At 43.8% G+C, this 20,422-nt stretch overlaps 1 protein-coding gene across 2 annotated transcripts; it reads right to left on the bottom strand.

Annotated features, from left to right (window-relative positions):
* Positions 1–3,074: 3,074 nt before the first annotated feature.
* Positions 3,075–18,956, bottom strand: Hrh4 (histamine receptor H4). 2 transcript variants are annotated; one of them, XM_021151086.1, is made up of 3 exons: positions 18,764–18,956; positions 11,772–11,777; positions 3,075–3,787 (listed from the first exon to the last, which is right to left on the bottom strand). In XM_021151086.1, exons 1-3 carry the CDS (start codon positions 18,954–18,956, stop codon positions 3,075–3,077), a joined length of 912 nt encoding a protein of 303 aa, XP_021006745.1. The 2 variants fall into 2 exon arrangements, with proteins under 2 accessions (XP_021006745.1, XP_021006744.1); XM_021151085.2 differs by lacking the exon at positions 11,772–11,777 and adding an exon at positions 9,748–9,911 and having other exon boundaries at positions 3,075–3,893.
* Between the last annotated feature and the right edge of the window lie 1,466 nt (positions 18,957–20,422).

The raw sequence follows: 20,422 nt of genomic DNA, 5'->3' as shown, positions 1-20,422 counted from the left end.
TAACTCCCTGCTCTCCCTGTATCCACTGCATAGTACAACTCCGCTCCCACAAGCATACCCATCCCTCCTTACATTGTGTCGTTTATGGGATTCTGAAATCAATTACCCTTACTCCTAAATCATCTAGCATTGAATACGCTCCTGTACAGAAATAGCCATGACCTTTCTGTGAAGCTTATGGTTGCATAATAATGTCTGTGTCCTCTGTCCTAGCACTCACACAGGACTAAGCGTGGCAGTGCTTTTTTTTCTCTTCTATTGTCAAAAGCCCAGTTTCATACATAGTAGAATGGATGTTTTCCTGTCAGATAGCTGTAGCTGAACAGAACCACTCCAAGAATGAGCTTTGCCAGTGTTCGGGATCCTCTGTTCCACCCAGGCCACCCTCCTGTTGCCTCAGATGTCCCTGCCCCTCCAGGGAGCTGCTGAGTCCACTAGAGATTGCTTACTTCAAGACACCCTTGGTCAGCACAGCTTGATTCTGGCCTATATGCCCTCTCATCCTCCCGCAGCATAGCCTGCTGGGAAACTCAGGAGAGAACAGGTATGTGCCATTCTCTTGAGGACTAGGCTCAGAACCAGGTGTCCCTTTCACTGCCCAATGGCAACAGTATACAGGACAAAGATAATCGTTGTCGACGGAAAGAGCTACGATGTTAGCATGTAAAAGGTAGGGGCTGCAGAGAGAGGCAGAGAGCATAAGACATAAGAGAAATTCAAGTTGAATCCAAGTCATGGTGACATATGTATTTACTTACAGTTAGTGGTTGGTGCACTATGGAGTCACAATAAGCATGTGTTTGAGGAATGCATCCATGCACCACGGAAAGCTGTTTCCTTTTTTTTCAGATTCTTATAGAATGGCTGCTGTCCTCTCTGAGTACCTCTTGCTCACTTCTCAGCTCCTCCAGAGTGGGATAATGAATGTGATTGGCAAAGTATCATATCATAGATAATTTGCAGTATTTTCTATTAAATCCAGCATGTGTCACTCTTTATACATACTTTAGAAAATGCATGTGTGTAGCTCTGCCTTCTCCATGGCCCTGCTGAGAGAAGTTTCCACAGGATGACTACACTCCATAAACATCTGAGCCCTCAGAGACCACATAAAGCCTACAATTACTAACGGGATGTTTAGAGACAGCTGATACATAGAAACCGGAGGAAAGTTGTGCGTTTATGATACTTTACTGCTTGGGTACTTTAGAACTTATGTTAACTATTGAGTCTCTGACTTACATAAGGTGGGAACAGGTACAAACTGAGGTGCAGTCTTGAGCCCTCATGGACTTTAAAAATCTTCATGCTTTCGTGTTTGTAATTATTCAGAGTTTTAAATGGATCTAATAAAGACAACATGTAAGAGGACATGTGTATAAAGGTGCCATAAGGAAACCTGATATTTCATATACTAACCTAAAAAGTTAAAAGGCAAAAGGTTTAAAAGATCTAAGAAATATGAAATTATTAAATTGCACAAGGATTCTCAGAAGTTACAGAACAAGTCCTGATAAGGCTTCATGGGGTGATAGAGTTAACAATGGTAACAACTTCAGCATAGAATTCTGAGAGAGAAAAAAAACTTTATTTAAGTCCATCGGGGTAGTAGCTGTAGCTATAATCCTAACACTTGGGAGCTGAGGCAGGAGGATCACAAGTTTGAGGCTATCGTGGATTATGTAATAATCACATCTTTAAAAAAAAAAAAGGACAAGACATACCATAAAAATAATAACATAGGATCCTCAGGAAAGCTAATGTACAGTCAGCACACAGGAAGAGAGACACGCAAAGCACTGGGCAGATGAGTTCATGACACACTGAATAAGCACAAGAATATCTTACTAATAATTACTGGCATCTGGGACTGGAGGGGTGTCTCAGCAGTTAGGAGAACTAGCTGCCATTCCAGAGGATCCAAGTTCGTTTCCAGCATCCACATGGTGACTCGTGATCATCAGTCCTGGCCTCCACGGGCACTAGGCACATGCATGTTGCACAGACGTACATGTACACAAAATATTCATACACTTATTTTTTAAATTTGTAAATGATTACCAGAGTCCAGTCGTTGCATAGATGTCACAGAGGGTAGTTTGGCCATATGGTGTTCCATCCACTCCACCTTCCTCTCTCACCTATGTTCTCACCAAGATAAGCTTTAGGTGAGATGTGAAAGCCAGGAATAGAGGGCAGGAAAAAACAGGACAAGAGGGCCTTTCAAATAAGGATGATCACAGTGTCCTCACCATACCTCTTTCCTGTTGGGATTCTGGGAGGAAGATCTACAAAAACCCATGAGCTAACCTGGGCTCACTCCAACCCTACTTTTGCCAACCCCAGCCTAGTTGCCCCTTGCCCACTAACCACAGAGCTCTCTGACATGGCACGGGTACGGGGCAGGGGCCAGGTTTCTTGCCCAATAGTTCTTTAAGGAATGATGTTCCAAACTAAACACATTTGTGTGACCAGAACATGGAAAACAGAAACTTGGAGCTAGAGAGGTTGCTCAACAAGGAAGAGTGCTAACTTACAGACAGCAAGGAAGAGTGCTAACGTACAGACAGCAAGGAAGAGTGCTAACTTACAGACAGCAAGGAAAAGTGCTAACGTACAAAGGACCCAGGTTCAGTGACCAACACCCATGTTCTGTGTCTCAGAGCTGCCTGTAACTCCAGCTCCACATGGTCTGGTACCTTTTTCTGGCCTCTGAAGCCACCTGCACACACACACACATACTCACACACACACACACACAAAGAAAAAAGAAACTAACACTACTGGGGAAAACACTGAGTGCAGAAAGAAATCTGTATAGCACAATAAATGTTGTGTCAGGAAAGAGACAGAGAGCCCTGAGGAAAATATTAGTATTTTTGCAGCTCTCAGTCTGTCACATTTCCTAAACTACTGTGGACTCGTGTTCCACTGACTTGCATGTGGAGGGTTTTTATTAAAGTTTTCAGACATTACATTTTGTGCACTGTTTGCTTGAGTGGATAGAGCAACATGGAAGCTCAGATCCGTTCAGAGGACAGAAACTAAAGTTGGCACTCGTGAAGCAATTCTCCTCAAGATGATACTGACTGGTTCTGTGACGGCACTGGTTGCTTTGTCACACAAAGTATCTTCCAGAAAGCCTTCTGGAAACGCCTGTGACACAAAGGGTACAGAAAGGGATTAACAAACGAATTGAACCATTGCAGCCAGAAGGCAATGCTGTACCACACCGATTTGGGGCGCTCCGTTCTGGGGTAAGTTGAAAGGACAATTGTGAACAGACAGTACGGAGCCCAGCAAATGGCAAAAGCACTCAGAAGGATAGCCAGTGACCTGGCTAGCTTCCTGCCTCTGAGAAGCTCTGCGTGCTCCCTTTGGCGAAGCGCTGCACTTTCCGATCGCCAGAAGGAACCAACTTTGAAGGCAGTGATACTGCTATTCATGTGAGTCCTTAAGGACACCAGGATGCTGCTCTTTCTTCGAGGACTTTCTGAATGACGGGATGCAGCTGATACCTTCAATCCAGGATTACTTGTCCTGCAAGCCAACCCAGCTCTGTGTAAGTGTCCAGAGGCACTGGAAGAGGTAGTGAAGAATCCAGCATGGCTAGGGCACCTACTGAGAGCCCTACGCTTCCACAGGCTCCAGTAAATCTGTACATTGAAATAAGCCACGGAGATGACAGGAAGCAGGAATTCCAAGAGAGTTGTAATGGTGAGGATGTACCACTCTGTAACAAAGCCAGGCTCACAGTTCTTTGTGTTCGTGCTGTTCTTCCAAGAATCTGAAGCCAGAATCATGGGGCCATTTACCAAGAAAGCCAGTATCCAAACAGCCAACATTTGAGCAACAATCTTCATGATGCCAGTGTGTTGAGCCCTATAAGACACCTACAAGAAATCAGACAACTAATGTGGTTTAATGAAAACACGCATGTTCCAGGGATATGCAAGAGCTACACTAACTCACGTGATGTTGGCACAGGCTTTCTCAATAATTGTTGAGAGAAAACAGTACACCATCAGGTGAAGATTTGAACACTGTAGCAAGGCCATGGACACTATCTAAAATAAGAAAGCAGTCTTCTCAAAGCCTGCTGTGGTGGCATGAATTTGTAATCCTGGCACCTGGGCAGAAGGGATAAGAGGATCCTTGAGGCCTTCTTGCCAATCTGTCTAGCCTAATTGGTGAGCTCCAGGCCAAAGAAAGACCTGTGTCAAAGGAATGGCATTTTGTAAGGATGGCACCGAAAGTTGTCTTCTAGCCTCTACACACACTTGCATATACACATGCCCATACATGGCACCTGTTCACACATGAACAAATGCATACATATGCCCGAAAAAGGTAGATGGTACCTCAGGGATGATACTTCTGACCACCACATGCATGCACATATGTGTATACTCATGCAGAAAGAAAGAGACAAGCAAACAAAGGGAAAGGAAGGAAGGAATTTTTCCTGACTCTAATCTGAACAGTTACTGGAACTGAGAACACTCACCACAGTTCTCCATCTGCAGCCTAGAACATGGCAGTATTCTCTTCAGTGAAACACACATCAGTGTGAGAATGCATCACAGAGTGGACACACTGTTGGATGATGCTTCAGTTAAAGAAAACATTGTGGTTTGGGGAATTCATGTAGATAAACATGTAGAGAAAGACATGCACCACATTACAGGGCAAAACCCATGCTGTACCATAGGCACAGTTTTAATGCTTTAAAGGGCATGGCTTATCTGATCCTGACACTCAGGAAGAATATACTCAGCTGTTTACACAGGAACCCCACAGTGAGGCCAACAACAGATAACCCTTGCACCACTCCCAAGTGACTGCACCCAGGAAGACACTTGGCTATGTTAGAGTGATGCTGTGTCTCTGAACACTCTCAGGGCACTTCTATCTCTAAGTGTTTCCATCACAGCCAAAACCATGAGGAGAAGCCATGTTGAGAGACATGACTACAGCAAGTGCCAGTGTGTGTCTGTGTGTGTCTGTCCGTGTGTGTCTGACTGTGTGTCTCTGTGTTATCTATATGTTTGTGTGACTCTGTGTTTACTTGTATGTCTTTCTGTGTGTCTCTGTTTCTGTGTCTCTGTGTGTATGTCTGTGTGTATCTCTGTGTGTGTACCTATGTCTGTATTTCTGTGTGTGTGGTGTGTTTGCATGAAAGAGTTGTGTTTCCATGTGTGTGTCTGTGTGTATATCTGTAGGTCTGTGTTTGTGTGTGCGCGCACTGTCTGGGGGTGACAAAGTCAGACTTCCACAAGGACAAATGAAGTTAGAGTCTGTGAGTGAGTGTTACCCTCTGTGATCTTTATGTCAATTTTAAGACAGTCTTTGAAAATCAAAAGGCACATAAAGACAAATTGCTCTGTATCTGGAATAAATATCAAATCCAGAGCCCTGCCAATGCCAGAAAGATGATCTATTCCTGAGCTACATTCTGGCCCTTCCTTTTCAAGATAAAAACTCATTCTGTCACTCAGTTTGACCTTGAATTCATCATATAGCCCCAACTGCCCTTAAACTTGGGGTCCTCCTAGTTCTGACTCCTGGGAGTGCAAGCCTGTCACAGAACCAAGAAGGTTTTCTCGTTTGGTTTGGTTTTATACTTATTTATTTTTATGTGTATGGGTGTTCTGCCTGCCTGCATGTGTGTGTGTGTGTGTATGCTACATGCATGTGTGGGGCTCCTAAAGGACAGAGAGGACCAGGAACCAAAGGTACATTACAGGTAATTGTGGGCCACAGTATGGATGCCTGGAACCAAACCATGGTCCTCTTCGAGAGCATCAAGTGAAAAAGAGGCTCACATTTGCTTCGATCCTGTAGGTCATCAATCTCTCTGAACTTGTGTGCATTCTGCATGCTTCCTTCCAGCTCAAACGTCCCAGGTTTCTCTCATGCCCCCACTCATAAGAAAAGAGGTGCCAACAGCCTCCCCTCGTTGGATCTTATTTTCTCTGTGAGTTTTAAAACCTCACTAGAGCATGTTTTCACATTTTTAAAGAGAAGGGTAGCCCTTTGATTTACTGCACACACATGGCAATGGCTGTCGGCAAGAGGGAAGTGGCTAATAATTCTTTTAATATTTTAACCATAAAGAAATGTGGGCCCCCATCCCACCCCACCCCCACCCCCCACACACACACCAAACTGCTGGTGTTTATGAGAATAAGCTCAGAAGTAAGATGGCCTGTGATACTGATCACAGCTTCCACACACAGCCCACTTTCCCATCTCCCACTTCTCATGACACTAACTAATCCATCACTAAGTCTAACGGTTGTAGAGATGGGGACGACACCCAGATGGTCATAAGCCTGCATTTAGTCGAATTGCTCCATTGCCCCTTGGTAATGGTATAAGGCAGTATGCTGGAGGGGCTTCTCCCATTCACTTTGCATAAGGTCGAACGTGCTAACGGACATCCCAGGGGCCTGGGCAGGGGATGGCAGTCTCATCTGTCTTCATCTCTGGGGAGCATTCTTGAGGGATGACTGTTCAAGTGCCGCTGGAATCCAGACCAGTTGACTGCAGTAGCCTCTCTGAAATCAGTCTCAGGACATTGCTCCCTGTCCTGCCTCCTTCCCTACCTCAGTAGTCAGTCATGTTCCATCTGGGAGACAGGAAGGCCCTCTGGAACCTTCTGCTATTAATAGTGAGGTAAGCTCCTGTGTTCAACTGAACGGAGTTCCCTAATGAGCTCCACTGCATCCTATCCACGAGTACCTGTGAATGGGACCTTATTTGGAAATATGGTGTTGACAGATATAATTAAGATAGGATGACATTATATTGGACTTGGGGTCACCTTGATCCAGTAATGACTGGTGTCCTTATAAGAAGAGGAAGAATAAATAAAAAACACAAGTTCCCTCTGATTTCTGCCTGTGAACAATTAGCTGCTGAGGCACATGCAGTGGCCACCATTCACACATTCTCACGTGGAGATTCTTGACATGCAGTCCACATTGTGCTAGGTGCCCATCCAGGTTTATAGCCTTCATCCCTGGCCACATGATAGCAAAGAGTTGCAGTGAAGTATCTTCAAGCCAAAGATGGCCCATGAGAAAGCTATGGACATCTTCCCAGAGACTTCAGAGAGAGGTCATCCTCCCTGATGTTGAACTTGTAGCTTCCAGATCGAACAGAGAGTAATTCCTGTAGATTTTAGCCACACAGACCATGGCGCTGCACTAGAGATTCCCAGCCGGTCCCCCAACACTATTCATCATGGCTTAGATTTCATTGCAAAGTTTCTCTCTTCATATGAACACAAAGGAAGAATATTCTCTCCCAACTTTCATCCTGGGCACACTTTAATTCCTACTCTCTCTATGCTATGGTCACTTGGCCCCAGCCGGGGGTCTTGGTCTGTTCCCAGCCAGGTACATAGCTCGAGACCAATGCTTCTCCCACCGACACTGGCTCTGCTTCTTGGGATCTCCAAAATAGCTCCCTTGGTCCCTGGGGCTAGCTGCTGCCAAACCGCTCAGCACTCCCAAATTCCCACTGCTAGCTAGGGGCGCACTTGTTAACCTATGCTCCACTGGGTTACCTTTCCCCTGGAGCTCAGTTAATTTACAGCAAGGCGGAAAACATCAGACAATCTTAGTTTAGAATCAACAGATAATACAACCGCGGAGTGCAGAATCTATCATCCTAGAAATCTTCTGGTGGCAGAGTCTGGTGGATTTTGCCACCAGATCTTACAGTTCCCAGTCTCCATGGTGCTTCCTATAGCTCCTGCCTCACCATCCAAAAAAAAAAAAAAAGACCTTTGTTTCTTCTCCATTTCCTCTTCCACTCTCGGACCAGAAGGCCCGCCTCCTCCTCGCCCAGTGATTGGCTTCTTGTGGCCTTTATTATCCAATCAAGTAATTAAAGGGAAATTCCACTACACAAGACCCATCTTCGTCACCCACTGTTAGCCTGGCCCTTCCAGAGGACATGTCTGAACAACATTATGGCCATCTTCGATGAAATTTCACTTTCAAAATTATGGGCATATTTCTACTTCCTGGGCTCAGTTTCCTGTTTCTCGTCACTATCTTCTCTACTTACAGCTTTGGACAAAACTGAGTTTCCCAGGAACCTTACTTGAGAGCTCTCAGGAGTACTGGATTTATCCCAACAAAGTACAAGCGCCTTTTTAGCAGCCCCGCCATATTTGACGCTGTTTCACATGTAGAGTTTGCCCGGTGCTCAACACTGTTCCTAGGAATGGCGTCCCAGCCACCTATATCTTAAGAAATTGACAGCCTTCGCTGCCAAGGAATTTCTTAAAACAAAACTAGGGTGAATACAGCACACGCACGTGCGCGCCACTGCTAACATCACCATCACCATCACCACCACCACCACCACCACCACCACCACCACCCCGCACAAATCATCTAGGTCTTCTCGACAGCATAGCTGAGCATACCACAGGTACTACAATACTGAAAAAAAATATTACTGGGCCCTGGATAATAAATATTTGCTGTTCCCTAACCTTTAACAAGCAGAGTCACCCTGTTAATGCCAGAGGCCAGGAAGTGATGTCCTGAAGTGGAACTGTCTACGTTTTCCCAGAGTATTCTGTGAAAGCAAAAAAAAATGTGTCTTTCTTGAACAACAATATTTCATAATCTCTTTGTTCCAACAGTTTATAGTTTATCTAATCTAATTTCTTGTCCTCTTGGGTCCACTCAGGCAGGAGCATACCAGTCAGAACTCGACACATATGTCTCTGGGTATGCCTCCGTCTGAATCACTACCATTCCTAAAATACTTATTTCTGTATCTTAGCACTTAGCCACATGGGCCATACAATGTCTCCCAAAGCTTTGTGATCCTAGGATTCAACAGTAAGTGAAGTGAAAGGTTGCAAATACGGGTTGGGGAGGAGCTTGCTCAGAGTGAAGCACTTGTCAGGCAAGCATGAGGGCCTGAGTTCAGACCCTCAGCACTCATCAAAAGCTAGACTCCAGCAGGTTACACTTAGAACATCTGCACCCTGAGGAGAGAGAGGGGTTAAACACAGAAGAATGTCCTCAAGTTTGCAGACAGGCTAGCTTGGCATGCACGATGGAAAAACAGCAAACCTCAAACAAGGTGTAAGATAAGAACAACACCTCCCTCTATTCCTGTCCCCCCCACCTTCCTATCTCCCAGATCCACTCTTCTGGTTTTTTTAAGGTCGCAAAACACTGCACCACAGTTCTGTGGCTGCTTTCTAACCACACCCTATTTTCTCCTTTATTCTATTGCTGAGAGGTTTATCTTTTAAACTGCTGCTAGCTCAGCGATGAGACTATTCCAGATTTTGTCTAAATCCAGCTTTCTTGCCGCGCATCCTAAGCTGGCCCTGCTATATCACCATCTTCTCTTTGGGGGGTTCAAAATCGATTTTCTCACCCATTCACTAAGGGATTCTTTCTAGTTGCCCACAGAGTTCTATCTTGAGAGAAATATTGAGGTTGCAACTTAGCCATGGGATAGAGATTGGAATCTCACAGAGAGCCCAGCTATGGAGGACTCAACTAGCACTCCTCATGATGAACCCTGAATTTTCTTTGGTCCTTCCTTTCCCATTTCAAACACTGATAGAGTTAACCAGATCATGCAGAATAAAAGTCAGTGGGTTTCATCCCTGGGACTCATCCTCAACATTCCCAATACAGGCTTAAGGACCCAGAATTTACAACTGTAGTCTTCTAAGAAAAATGAATGAACGTTGTGACTTACAGCATTTGAAACTGACTGGTATCGATCGTAGCTAATGAGGACAATACTGTAGACAGATGCGGTGCACAAAAGATAGTCAGTAATGAGCCAAAACATGCAGATTCCACTTCCAAAATTCCAGTTAAACAACACGTGAGGGATGTACAGAGGAATGGAAATCAAACCTGTACAAGGAGGAAATTAATTAAAAAACAATACTGGACCAGCAAGTTGACTCAGTGACTGTAGATGCTTGCCATCAAACTTGATAAATTCCCCAAATCCACATGGCACAGGAGAGACCCAACTCCTACAAGTTGTGCTCTAACTTACACATGCATAGCATGGCATGCTGTGGCACCACTGCACCCATGCGCGTGCATACAGGCACACACACACACACACACATATATGCATACATGCACACATGCGCACACATACTCAGCTTTTTAAATATTTTAAAACTATACACATCATTGACTCCCAAAAAAGGTACATTCTAATGGATACACCATAGAATGGCATTTCCAAATCACTGAATATAGCTTACTTATTGTTACTAGTTAGATAACTGTCCTTCAGAGGTGCTATGGAAAAGTTCGGTCTTTAGCATGGTAGGGCTGGTAGGTGCTGTGGACCTATAGAGATGGAGCCAGGTGTGAGGCTCTTAGCTTGCTGGAGCATGCCCTGGACAAAGGTGCAGAGTCCAAGTTCCTCTTCCCCATTCTAGATGTAGTGCTCACTCACAAACATGCTTTCAACCAACCATCTAACACCATCAGGAGTCAAAGCAATGGGCCACCCAAACTTGGATTCGAACTGCTGAACACTGATCTCAAAAGTTAGCTGTCTCGGGCATTTTGATGTAGTAATGCCGTGCCAACAATGTTTGATATAAATATCGTTGGTATTTTGCCAAGCTCTGTACAACTGATATCCCCTATGCATTCTTTAAGTGTTATTTTTTAAATAGTTGTCATGAGAAAACTACCAGTGGGTGCTCCTTATCAATTCCCAAATGAAGCAGAGATCCTAACTGCATTTCCAGCCACATCCATCACAATGAATACAGATGTTCTCTGTGGTCCAAACCAAACATGGCGTTGGGCCGCCCTCCCGCAGCAGTGCGGGAAAGAGGATGTCTTCCTCTTTCCCATTTTTTCTGCTGGAGATCTGGTCTCCGCCCTACACTAGACACATGAAGCTCCCTCCTCCCCTCTTTTCTCTCTGAAAAGCACTTACCTCTGCCCCTTTCCCCATGCCCTTGTCCTTGGAAGCTCTCTGACTGCTGAGATCCCTCTGTCATTTACACTCTCAGAAATTTTTCTACATTTTTTTACATTTTTGTGCATATAAATTGCATGCAATAAAGGGTTTCACCATGACATTATCATGAATGAAGATATCTTTATTGTGTTATCTCCTTTATTGCTGTCTCTTTTATTCCTCTTCCTGCAGGCCCATTCTCTTCCCAGTCAGTCCCCTCTGTGTGTGTGTGTGTGTGTGTGTGTGTGTGTGTGTGTGTGTGTTCCCTCTCTTTCTCTCCACTGGGACCAGTCCCAACCCCAGTAGCTGGAATTACAGGCCTGTATCACCAAACCTGTTTTCATTCCTATATGTAGTTATGTAGTTCAAATAACTTGCTAATTTTGTGTTTCGGTTATGGGGTAGGGTTGGTTTATTGAGACAGGATCTTGCTATCTAGCCCAGGCTGCTCTCGAAATCACTGTAGTTTGGGCTGTCCCCAAACCTGTGATACTTAGCCTTCTTCGGGGCCTTGGGCTGAGATTACAGGCATATGCTACCAATTGTTCTTTCAATGATCAGTACGAGTCCCTGTGGTGGCTTTCATATCACCAGCTGGGGTGGGGGCAGGAAGGGCAACTCTGACACAAAGTAGAACTCCAAGATTACCTGAGGTAAATCAAAGTACCTTGAACTGAGACACTGACATTTTGGTTCATCGCTTTCAGTGCTCCCGACACGTATATTTTCCACCTCTGTACTCATGTCTTCCATAGAAAACATGAGTAACCACTAGACACTGCTGACTTCAAGACTAAAGAGAAAGATCTGATTTAAACTCTTTTTCACATTTTCAGAACTTTGTGAAAAAGGAAGGATGTGTTAAGGTTTCTAGAAACTGCATTAAATAATAGCTGGCCGCCCTTTTTTGTTTGTTTGTTTGTTTTTCGAGGGTTTCTCTGTGTAGCCCTGGCTGTCCTGGAACTCATTCTGTAGACCAGGCTGGCCTCGAACTCAGAAATCCACCTGCCTCTGCCTTCCAAGTGCTGGGATGAAAGGCATGTGCCACCACTGCCCAGCCATACATGCTTTCTTGCCTGAGTGCAAGCCTTTCACAGAACCTGAAGCTCTCTAATTTGGCTAGGCAGCCAGGCCTGCAGATTGGGGATTGAACCCTTTGGTTTGGTAAATCCCTGCTGTCTCCATGGTGTTCTGGTATAGATACCCTGCTCTTGGTTCCTCTCTCTATGGAACAATGGTTCCATAGAAGAAACAGTTTTAGAAAATCAAACCTGAAATATCTCTCAGACAGGCCTGCTTGTACATGTTCCTGCCAAGTCTGCTCTGGAAATTTACAAGGCCTTTTCCATGGCTAGAGCAATGAGCCCTTGGCATGTGTGCTTAAAAAGAAGTGAGGGAAGGCGAATAGGCTGTATTAAAAAGAGGATGGTATATGATTCAGGGCTAATATCCAATATATACAAAGAACTCAAGAAGTTAGACTCCAGAGAACCAAATAACCCTATTTAAAAATGGAGTACAGAGCTAAACAAAGAATTTTCAACTGAGGAATACCGAAAGGCTGAGAAGCACCTAAAGCAATGTTCAACATCCTCAGTCATCAGGGAAATGCAAATCAAAACAACCCTGAGATTCTACCTCACACTAGTCAAAATGACTAAGATCAAAAACTCAGGTGACAGCAGCTGCTGGCAAGGATGTGGAGAAAGAGGAACACTCCTCCATTGTTGGTGGGATTGAAAGCTTGTACAACCACTCTGGAAATCAGTTTGGGTGTTCCTCAGAAAATTGGACATAGTACTACCCGAGGAATAGCTATATCACTCCTGGGCATATACCCAAAAGATGCTCCAACATGTAATAAGGACACATGCTCCAATATGTTCATAGCAGCCGTATTTATAATAGCCAGAAACTGGAAAGAACCCAGATGTTCCTCAACAGAGGAATGAATACAGAAAATGTGGTACATTTACACAATGGAGTACTAGTCAGCTATTAAAAGTGAATTTTGAAATTCATAGGCAAATGGGTGGAACTAGAAAATATCATCCTGAGTGAGGTAAACCAATCACAAAAGAACACACATGGTATGCACTCACTGATAAGTGGATATTAGCCCAAAATCTCCAAATACTCAAGAAACAATTCACAGACCACATGAAGCTCAAGAAGGAAGACCAAGTATGGGTGCTTCGGTCCTTCTTAGAAGAATAACAAAATACTCACAAAAGCAAATATGGAGATAAAGTGTAGAGCAGAGAGTGAAGGAAAGGCCATTCAGAGACTGTGCCACCTGGGGATTCATCCCATATATAGTCACCAAACCCAGACACTATTGTGGAGGCTGACTGGAGCCTGATATAGCTGTCTCCTGAGAGGCATTGCCAGATCCTTACAAATACAGAGGTGAATGCTCGTAGTTAACTATTGGACCAAGCACAGGTTCCCCAATAGAGGAGTTAGAGAAAGGACTGAAGGAGTTGAAGGGGTTTGCAACCCCATAGGGAGAACAACAATATCAACCAGCCAGACACCCCCAGAGCTCCCAGGGACTAAGCCATTAACAAAGGACTACACATGGCTCCAGCTGCATATGTAGCAGAGATGGCCTTGTCAGGCATCAATGGGAGAAGAGGTCCTTGGTCCTATGAAGGCTTGATAAATGCCCCAGTGTAGGGGAACTGAGGGTGGAGAGGTGGGAGTGGGTGGGGGAGAAACACCTTCATAGAAGCAGGGGGGATGGGATGGGGGTTCTGAGAGGGGGGAAATGTAAATAAAGAAAATATCCAATAAAAAAGATAAAAATTAAAAAATAAAAAGGGGATGGTAAAGGGAGATGAGGTGGAGAAGGGGAGCAGAAATGAGAATGAAGACGAGGGGGGAAGCCCCATAAGATGGGAGGCCCACCCCATGTCAGATGCCCCTTACATGCTGTCCCTCCGACCTCCTCACTCCAGCCTCTGGTTCACATACACTGTGCACCTTCAGCCTCACATCCTTGGAACTGCATTTCTCTTGTCATATTCTTCCCTGGACAGCAGCCCCTTCTGTTCGTTCAGATGTGTCTTTCTCAGGGAACCCTGGCTCTCAAGTTTTATACTGAAATTTCATACCCCCTCCCTCCATCCTCTCTCCCACTCTCACCCTGCTGCAGTTTTCTGAAGCCATTATCACCTCTAAAACACTCCGTACTTTTACTTATTATGTTGTATATTACATCTCCCCAGTCACACACACACACACACACACACACACACACACACACACACACACACACATGCCTCAGGAGGGTAAGAGGTCTTGCCAGTCTTTGTGCTTGTTTGAAGTGTGCAACTGTTACATGAATGAATTGAAGACAGTGGGGCAGCCTAGTTTGCTTTAAAATCAACACCAGTGTGGTATTGCCCTTCTGTCCAAGCCACCTAAAAAACTGCTACCACCTCCTTAAGCAAACAGTGAGAGGAAGGAGAGATGCTGGATGGTGGAGAGCGCAGAGGGGCCACACTGTGTGCTCATCACTCTCCCTGTTCTATATGGTGAAACTCTAACATTCTCAGAGCGGCTCTATTGAGAGATAGAACATCTAAAGGAAAGACTCGGGGTAAACGTGCCACAAAGGTGGAGCCCTGATTCAGTAGACTGATAGCCACATAAAAGGAGACAAGACGGAGTTTGCCTCTCTTCACAAACACCTCTCCAGCCCATGTGAAGCTGCAGAGAAAAGGCCACAGGGAAGGGAGACTTCACTAGGAACCAAATTTGGTAGAATCTTGACCTGATCTTCAGCTTGTGAGATGTGTAAAAACACAGATTCCTATTGTTTAAGCTTTCCAGCCTCTGGTATTTTGTTACAGTAGTCTCAGTATATACAAAAGCCAAGAAAGAAATCCTGAACTGAACTGGTATGTAAAGATATAGATATAGATGCAATACATATAGATATACATATAGTATACATATATAGCTATAATACAAAACAAACAAAAAACTTCCCACCCTATAAAATTGTTCCAGACTTTGTTGGCATCAACTACATTTTGCCTCTGAAGAGACTTTCCTGACCATTCACCGTATGGCTGATAGGATATAAATACCCATGGTTGAGAGCACTGGTCACACAGTGCCAATTTAATAAGCATTTCCTTCTATATCTATATGCACAGTGTACTAGCTACTTTTCTTATTGTTGTAATTAAATACTGGACAAGAAGGAATGTAAGGGCGGTTGGATTCATTTTGTCTCACAGTTTAAAGAGATACAGAGGTCACAGGCAAACAGGACAGTGTCAACAGTCAGGAATCAGAGTCTATAGGAAGCAAGATTGGAATATCGAACCTCAAGGCCTGTCCCCAATGACATACTTCCTGAGGAAGTCCCCACCTCCTAAAGGTTCTATAACTTCTCCAAACAGCACCTCCAGCCAAGGGCAATGTGCTCAAGCGCACGAGGCTGTGAGGGACAGCTCACCTTCACCACAGCTGACAGTATTCAGATTAGTAGTAATAATAATAATAATGATAGTGATACTACTAAATGCCTGGCTTCCAGCTACAGAAAACCTCACCTTCATGCATCCTGCCAGGCTCAGAGCTCACCCTGAGAGGATAGCAAGGGAGAGCACACTGGCAGAACACTCAGATCTTAGTCCACAAAGAAGCTCTCAGACACTGTCCCATTTCTTGTCCCATGACGAGTGTTGTGCTAAAGATGATTTCCAGAAGAAGGTGTCAGGACACAGGAAGCATGAAGGACAAGACCACAGGGCTCAGTTGGTAAAGTGGTTTTCTTGCAGGTAGGCAGTGTATCCTAATTGGTGAGTTATGGGCCAATGAGAAACCTTGCCACAAAGGAAGTGATCACTACTCCTGAAGATGACACATGAGGTTGTCTTCTGGCTTTCCCATGTACATATACACATCCATTTTCAGGTGCACACACATGCACATGTGCAGGCACACACATACAAGAAGGAGCTTGTACAAACACACACAGACAAATCTTCACAACTGTTTGTCTTGTTTGAGACATGGTCTCACTATGTAGCTAGGATTAAAGGCATGAACCACCACACTCAGTCTGCATGCAAACATAAAAAAAAAAAAATAAAATAAAATAAAGCTTTGTTTAACCTGCCCATGATATCTCTCAGCAGAAACAAAGCTATTCCTTGCCCATTCTCATGCCCGTGGAGGGAACCGCAAGTCTACCAAACCACCACATCTACATCTCCTGGCTATGGTGCTCAAGCCTCAATTGGAAGTGTGTCCTCGATGCCTATCTTAGACTAGACAGAAAGACACTCATTTTTATCTGAAGCTGTCTTGGTTTGAAAGTTCCCAGTCTAAGACTCTCTCAGCTCTTCACCTCACCCTTCCCTACCGCCAGGCTCCTCATGGTCTCCTCTCACTGTGCCAGAGTGCACCATCTCTTTTAAGTGCCAAGTGTTACTAAAGGCTGTAAAATCCTGTGAGGGAAAGGGAGATCTGTGTTTCTATAGCAGACTGCTCTCTGTGTTTACACACACTGTGCACTTACACATGTGATGTGAGCACGGAGAGCAGTGTAGAAGGATCTGCAGCTAGCTGCCGATGTTACCTGGAGGATGGAATTGAGGCAAGGAGTGGGAAGATTGTTAATTTAATTAAAGCACACATATAAACATACATGTATGTGTGTGTGTGTGTGTATACACACATACACATATAAAATACATATATACATATATATATTTATAAATACATATATATGTTATATAATTAATATTTATATAATATATGAATACATATATGTATTAAATATATATATAAGTGTGTATATGTGTGTGTATGTAGATAGATAGATGATAGATAGATAGATAGATAGATAGATAGATAGATAGATAGTAGATAGATAGATAGATAGATAGATAGATAGATAGATAGATAGATAGATACAATGTACTCCTCCTGTTAACAGTGAGGCTCCTGGGTTCAATTTCTACCACTGCATAGATAGATAGATAGATAGATAGATAGATAGATAGATAGATAGATAGATAGATAGATAGATAGATAGATAATTGGCTAGCTCTGTTTATCTGTGGCATGCCATTTCTGTTTGGTAAGCTCCATTAGATACTGACATTACTATGTGAAGGTCTTCATCGTCCACCTTCAGCTCTAGCTTCCTCCATCTAACCATTGTTTCAGCAGCCAGCCTGCAGCACATACTCAGCGATTTGCTGCCTGTGTCACTGCTGATTCTTGTCACTCTCTTCCTCATCTTCAGCTCTAGAAATCCTATCTGTCCTCCGGGTTACACTAGGGGTGCCACAGTCCTGTAACCACATGTACCTCCCTCTGCCCTGAGTGTCCGTGGCACACAGTGGACCGTCATGGGACCTCCCATCATACCCAAAGGTCCTGTGAACTTATCTTACATTCTGTGCCATTGGAGAAAGAGACAAACCCTCTCTGTGGATTTCCTGGTTCCCTAATAGTACTGGAGTGCCCAACTCTCTTAATGAATACTGTGTATGATGCAAACATTAGTAAACTCAGTCTGAGTCAAAACATTGCAGCCAAGAAATCAAAAGAGGGGCTGGTGAGATGGCTCAGTGGGTAAGAGCACCCGACTGCTCTTCTGAAGATCCAGAGTTCAAATCCCAGCAACCACATGGTGGCTCACAACCATCCGTAAGGAGATCTGGCGCCCTCTTCTGGAGTGTCTGAGGAGAGCTACAGTGTACTTACATATAATAAATAAACAAATCTTAAAAAAAAAAAGATTATGGTTTAAAAATAAATAAATAAATAAATAAAAATAAAATAAAATAAAAAAAAAGAAATCAAAAGAGAAGGGGACTAATGCTTGTTGAGCAACCACTATGTTTTGGGCAATGAACAAAATGTCCTCTGAATTGTGTTTTAACATAAGCACAAGCTTTATGTAGCTATGAAGAAAAGTAATGTGGCTATAGCAAAAGACAGTCTCCTAGGACCTCCTATGAGATGCATCGGTCCTCTGAAGTACAGGAGTACCCTATCTGACCATCATGAGGAGGGGAGAGCAGAATGCCCAGCAGGTAGAGCACCAGGCTCACAGAAGAGATAACAATAAGGGAATGAAAATGATTTTTAAAAAATGTTTTCAAAGACAGAGGAACCTAGTTTCTGTGAACTCTTGCGATCGCATGATGCTCTGGTACTCTGTCCTATGTAGAACAGCTGATTGCTGACTGTGTCCGATTCCATGCTATACAGTACACTGACCAACCTGTCCCTGTCCCTGTCCCTGTCCCTGTCCCTGTCCCTGTCCCTGTCCCTGTCCCTGTCCCTGTCCCTGTCCCTGTCCCGTTGCATGTACCACTTCTTGGTCATGCTCGCTTCCATTCATGCTCACATGATTCTTATGACTTCAATACTGGATACAAAGGAAACAATACTGACTAAGGAAGAGTATTTGTAATTCTAAACAAATTAAAAATAGCTCTGAAAGCAACCCAACTGTGACACTAAAATAACTTTAGAAGTATTCTGAATTCTTTTATTCTAAAAACAAGACAATACAAAAACTTCCATATGTTTTTGTATAAAAACATGTTTCCATGTTTTCATATAAAACTTCCCCTAATAGTCATATGTGTAGTGTTTCTTTTTAGAGTGCCACACATATCCTTCCCAGAGTTCTAACACTTTAACTTTTCTTCTTGTCCCCTCCAATTCATGCAGTCCCTGGAATTACACAACTTTTAAGTTTGATAATTTTAAGTAAAGGTACATAACTTACCCACGAGGAAGTCAGAAATAGCCAAATTAAGAAAAAAATAATTACTTCGATGTCTAAGGTTTCTGTCCACCACAAAGGCTAAAATGACCACAGCGTTGCCTACCATTATAGCAAAGGCAAATAGAGACATTAAAAATGCCAAGGGAACCTGAGCAGCTGGTGGCAAGATGCCAGTACTGTTAGACTCCGACATCACACCAAATGATGGCCAGTACAGGAGATCCACTTGGCCAGGCAGTCTTAACAACCAGACACCTCTTACACACAGTCCCCTACTCAAAACAGCAGCTTCAAATCTACTGGTGATTTCACACTACTTCCTGGTTATTGATAACCATCAACTTGTGGTGGCAATTTCCCTTTAACTGACACTGAAAAAATGTTTTCACAAAACAGAGAAGTATTTTTCTTAAGCAATGCAATATATTCATCCATCTCCCAAGTAGAGAGCAATATTATATAATATCTATAAAAACATAGTTTAATACATCTTATGAGCCATAAGCTGGAATTGGGTGAGATTCATTTTTTAAAATAAAGATCCAACTAAAAATTCTCTTCTGACCATAAGAAGGAACCAGGGGTTAAGTTTCAGTCTGTCTCTAAAATAAAGGGAGCGGGGACAAAGGGACAGCTCTTCCTGAGAAACGGACATTACGAAGATGCTTGCAGGAGGCTTCAGAGCCAGTCAGAGAAGGGAAATAAAGACAGGAAGTCTAACAGTGCCTCTGAGCCGAGGGGTTGGGGCTGGGAGCTGCAGGACCAAAGCGGGATGCGAACTTCAGAGAAGCCCAGAGGTGATGCAGGGGACTGAGTCCTGATCAGAAGACTATGAAGGAAGTGTGCAGGCAGCAAACAGGAGTATTTGAGAAGATGAGCAGGAGTGGTACACAGGGATTACATAAGGCCGCACTGTGCCTGCTCCCCTTGACTGGATGAAAGTGTTAATCATTGCTGGGGCATTATGTAGTACATTCAAAAGAGCCTACTTAGCCCAGAACTAAACGTTTCTTGAATTCTGAACAACTCTTAAGATCAAAATCTATGAGGATTATTTTTTTTTTCAAATAAGTTCAATGCAACCCTAAATGCAATTCTAGAGTATATGGAGGTGGCAGATGCATGTTAGTCCAGCACTGAGGAGACTGGGGTAGGAGGATTGATGTGAGGAGGCCAGACCAGGCTACATACTGAATCCCAGGCTAACCTGTACTACAAAGTGAGAAGGCACTTCAAAAAATAGAAGAAACTAGTATTTATAGACAATAAAATAATCCAACCCAAAGATAAAACTTACAACTAATATCAGGCATTTCAAGAAACAAGCTAAGAAGCCAGTCCATAATAAGGAAACAAATCAGCCCATGGAAACCAATTTAACCCTTGTTTTAAAAAGCCAGACATGACCCCCAACAATGGGCAAAGAAACACGTTAGTGGTGGTAGTGTTCTTATCAGTCAGGGGCAGAGCAGATGCAGTCCTTTGTTCATTCTAGCTTGATGTCCCAGCTTGATGGTCAAAGCTGTCATATGCCTACAGCTCAAATAAATCAAATTGAATCAAATCAAATCCAGGCAGCACAGCTAGGGAGAGGGAAGGCAGGCAGAGACCTGCAGTCCACCATGCCATCCACAGACCTGCTCACCAATGCACGGCACA

Source organism: Mus caroli, unplaced genomic scaffold (assembly GCF_978045245.1).
Source record: "Mus caroli unplaced genomic scaffold, Mus_caroli_1 scaffold_19, whole genome shotgun sequence".
Taxonomy (NCBI): domain Eukaryota; kingdom Metazoa; phylum Chordata; class Mammalia; order Rodentia; family Muridae; genus Mus; species Mus caroli.
The sequence above is the reverse complement of the archived record's forward strand: the minus strand, read 5'-3'. Positions and strand labels throughout refer to the sequence as shown.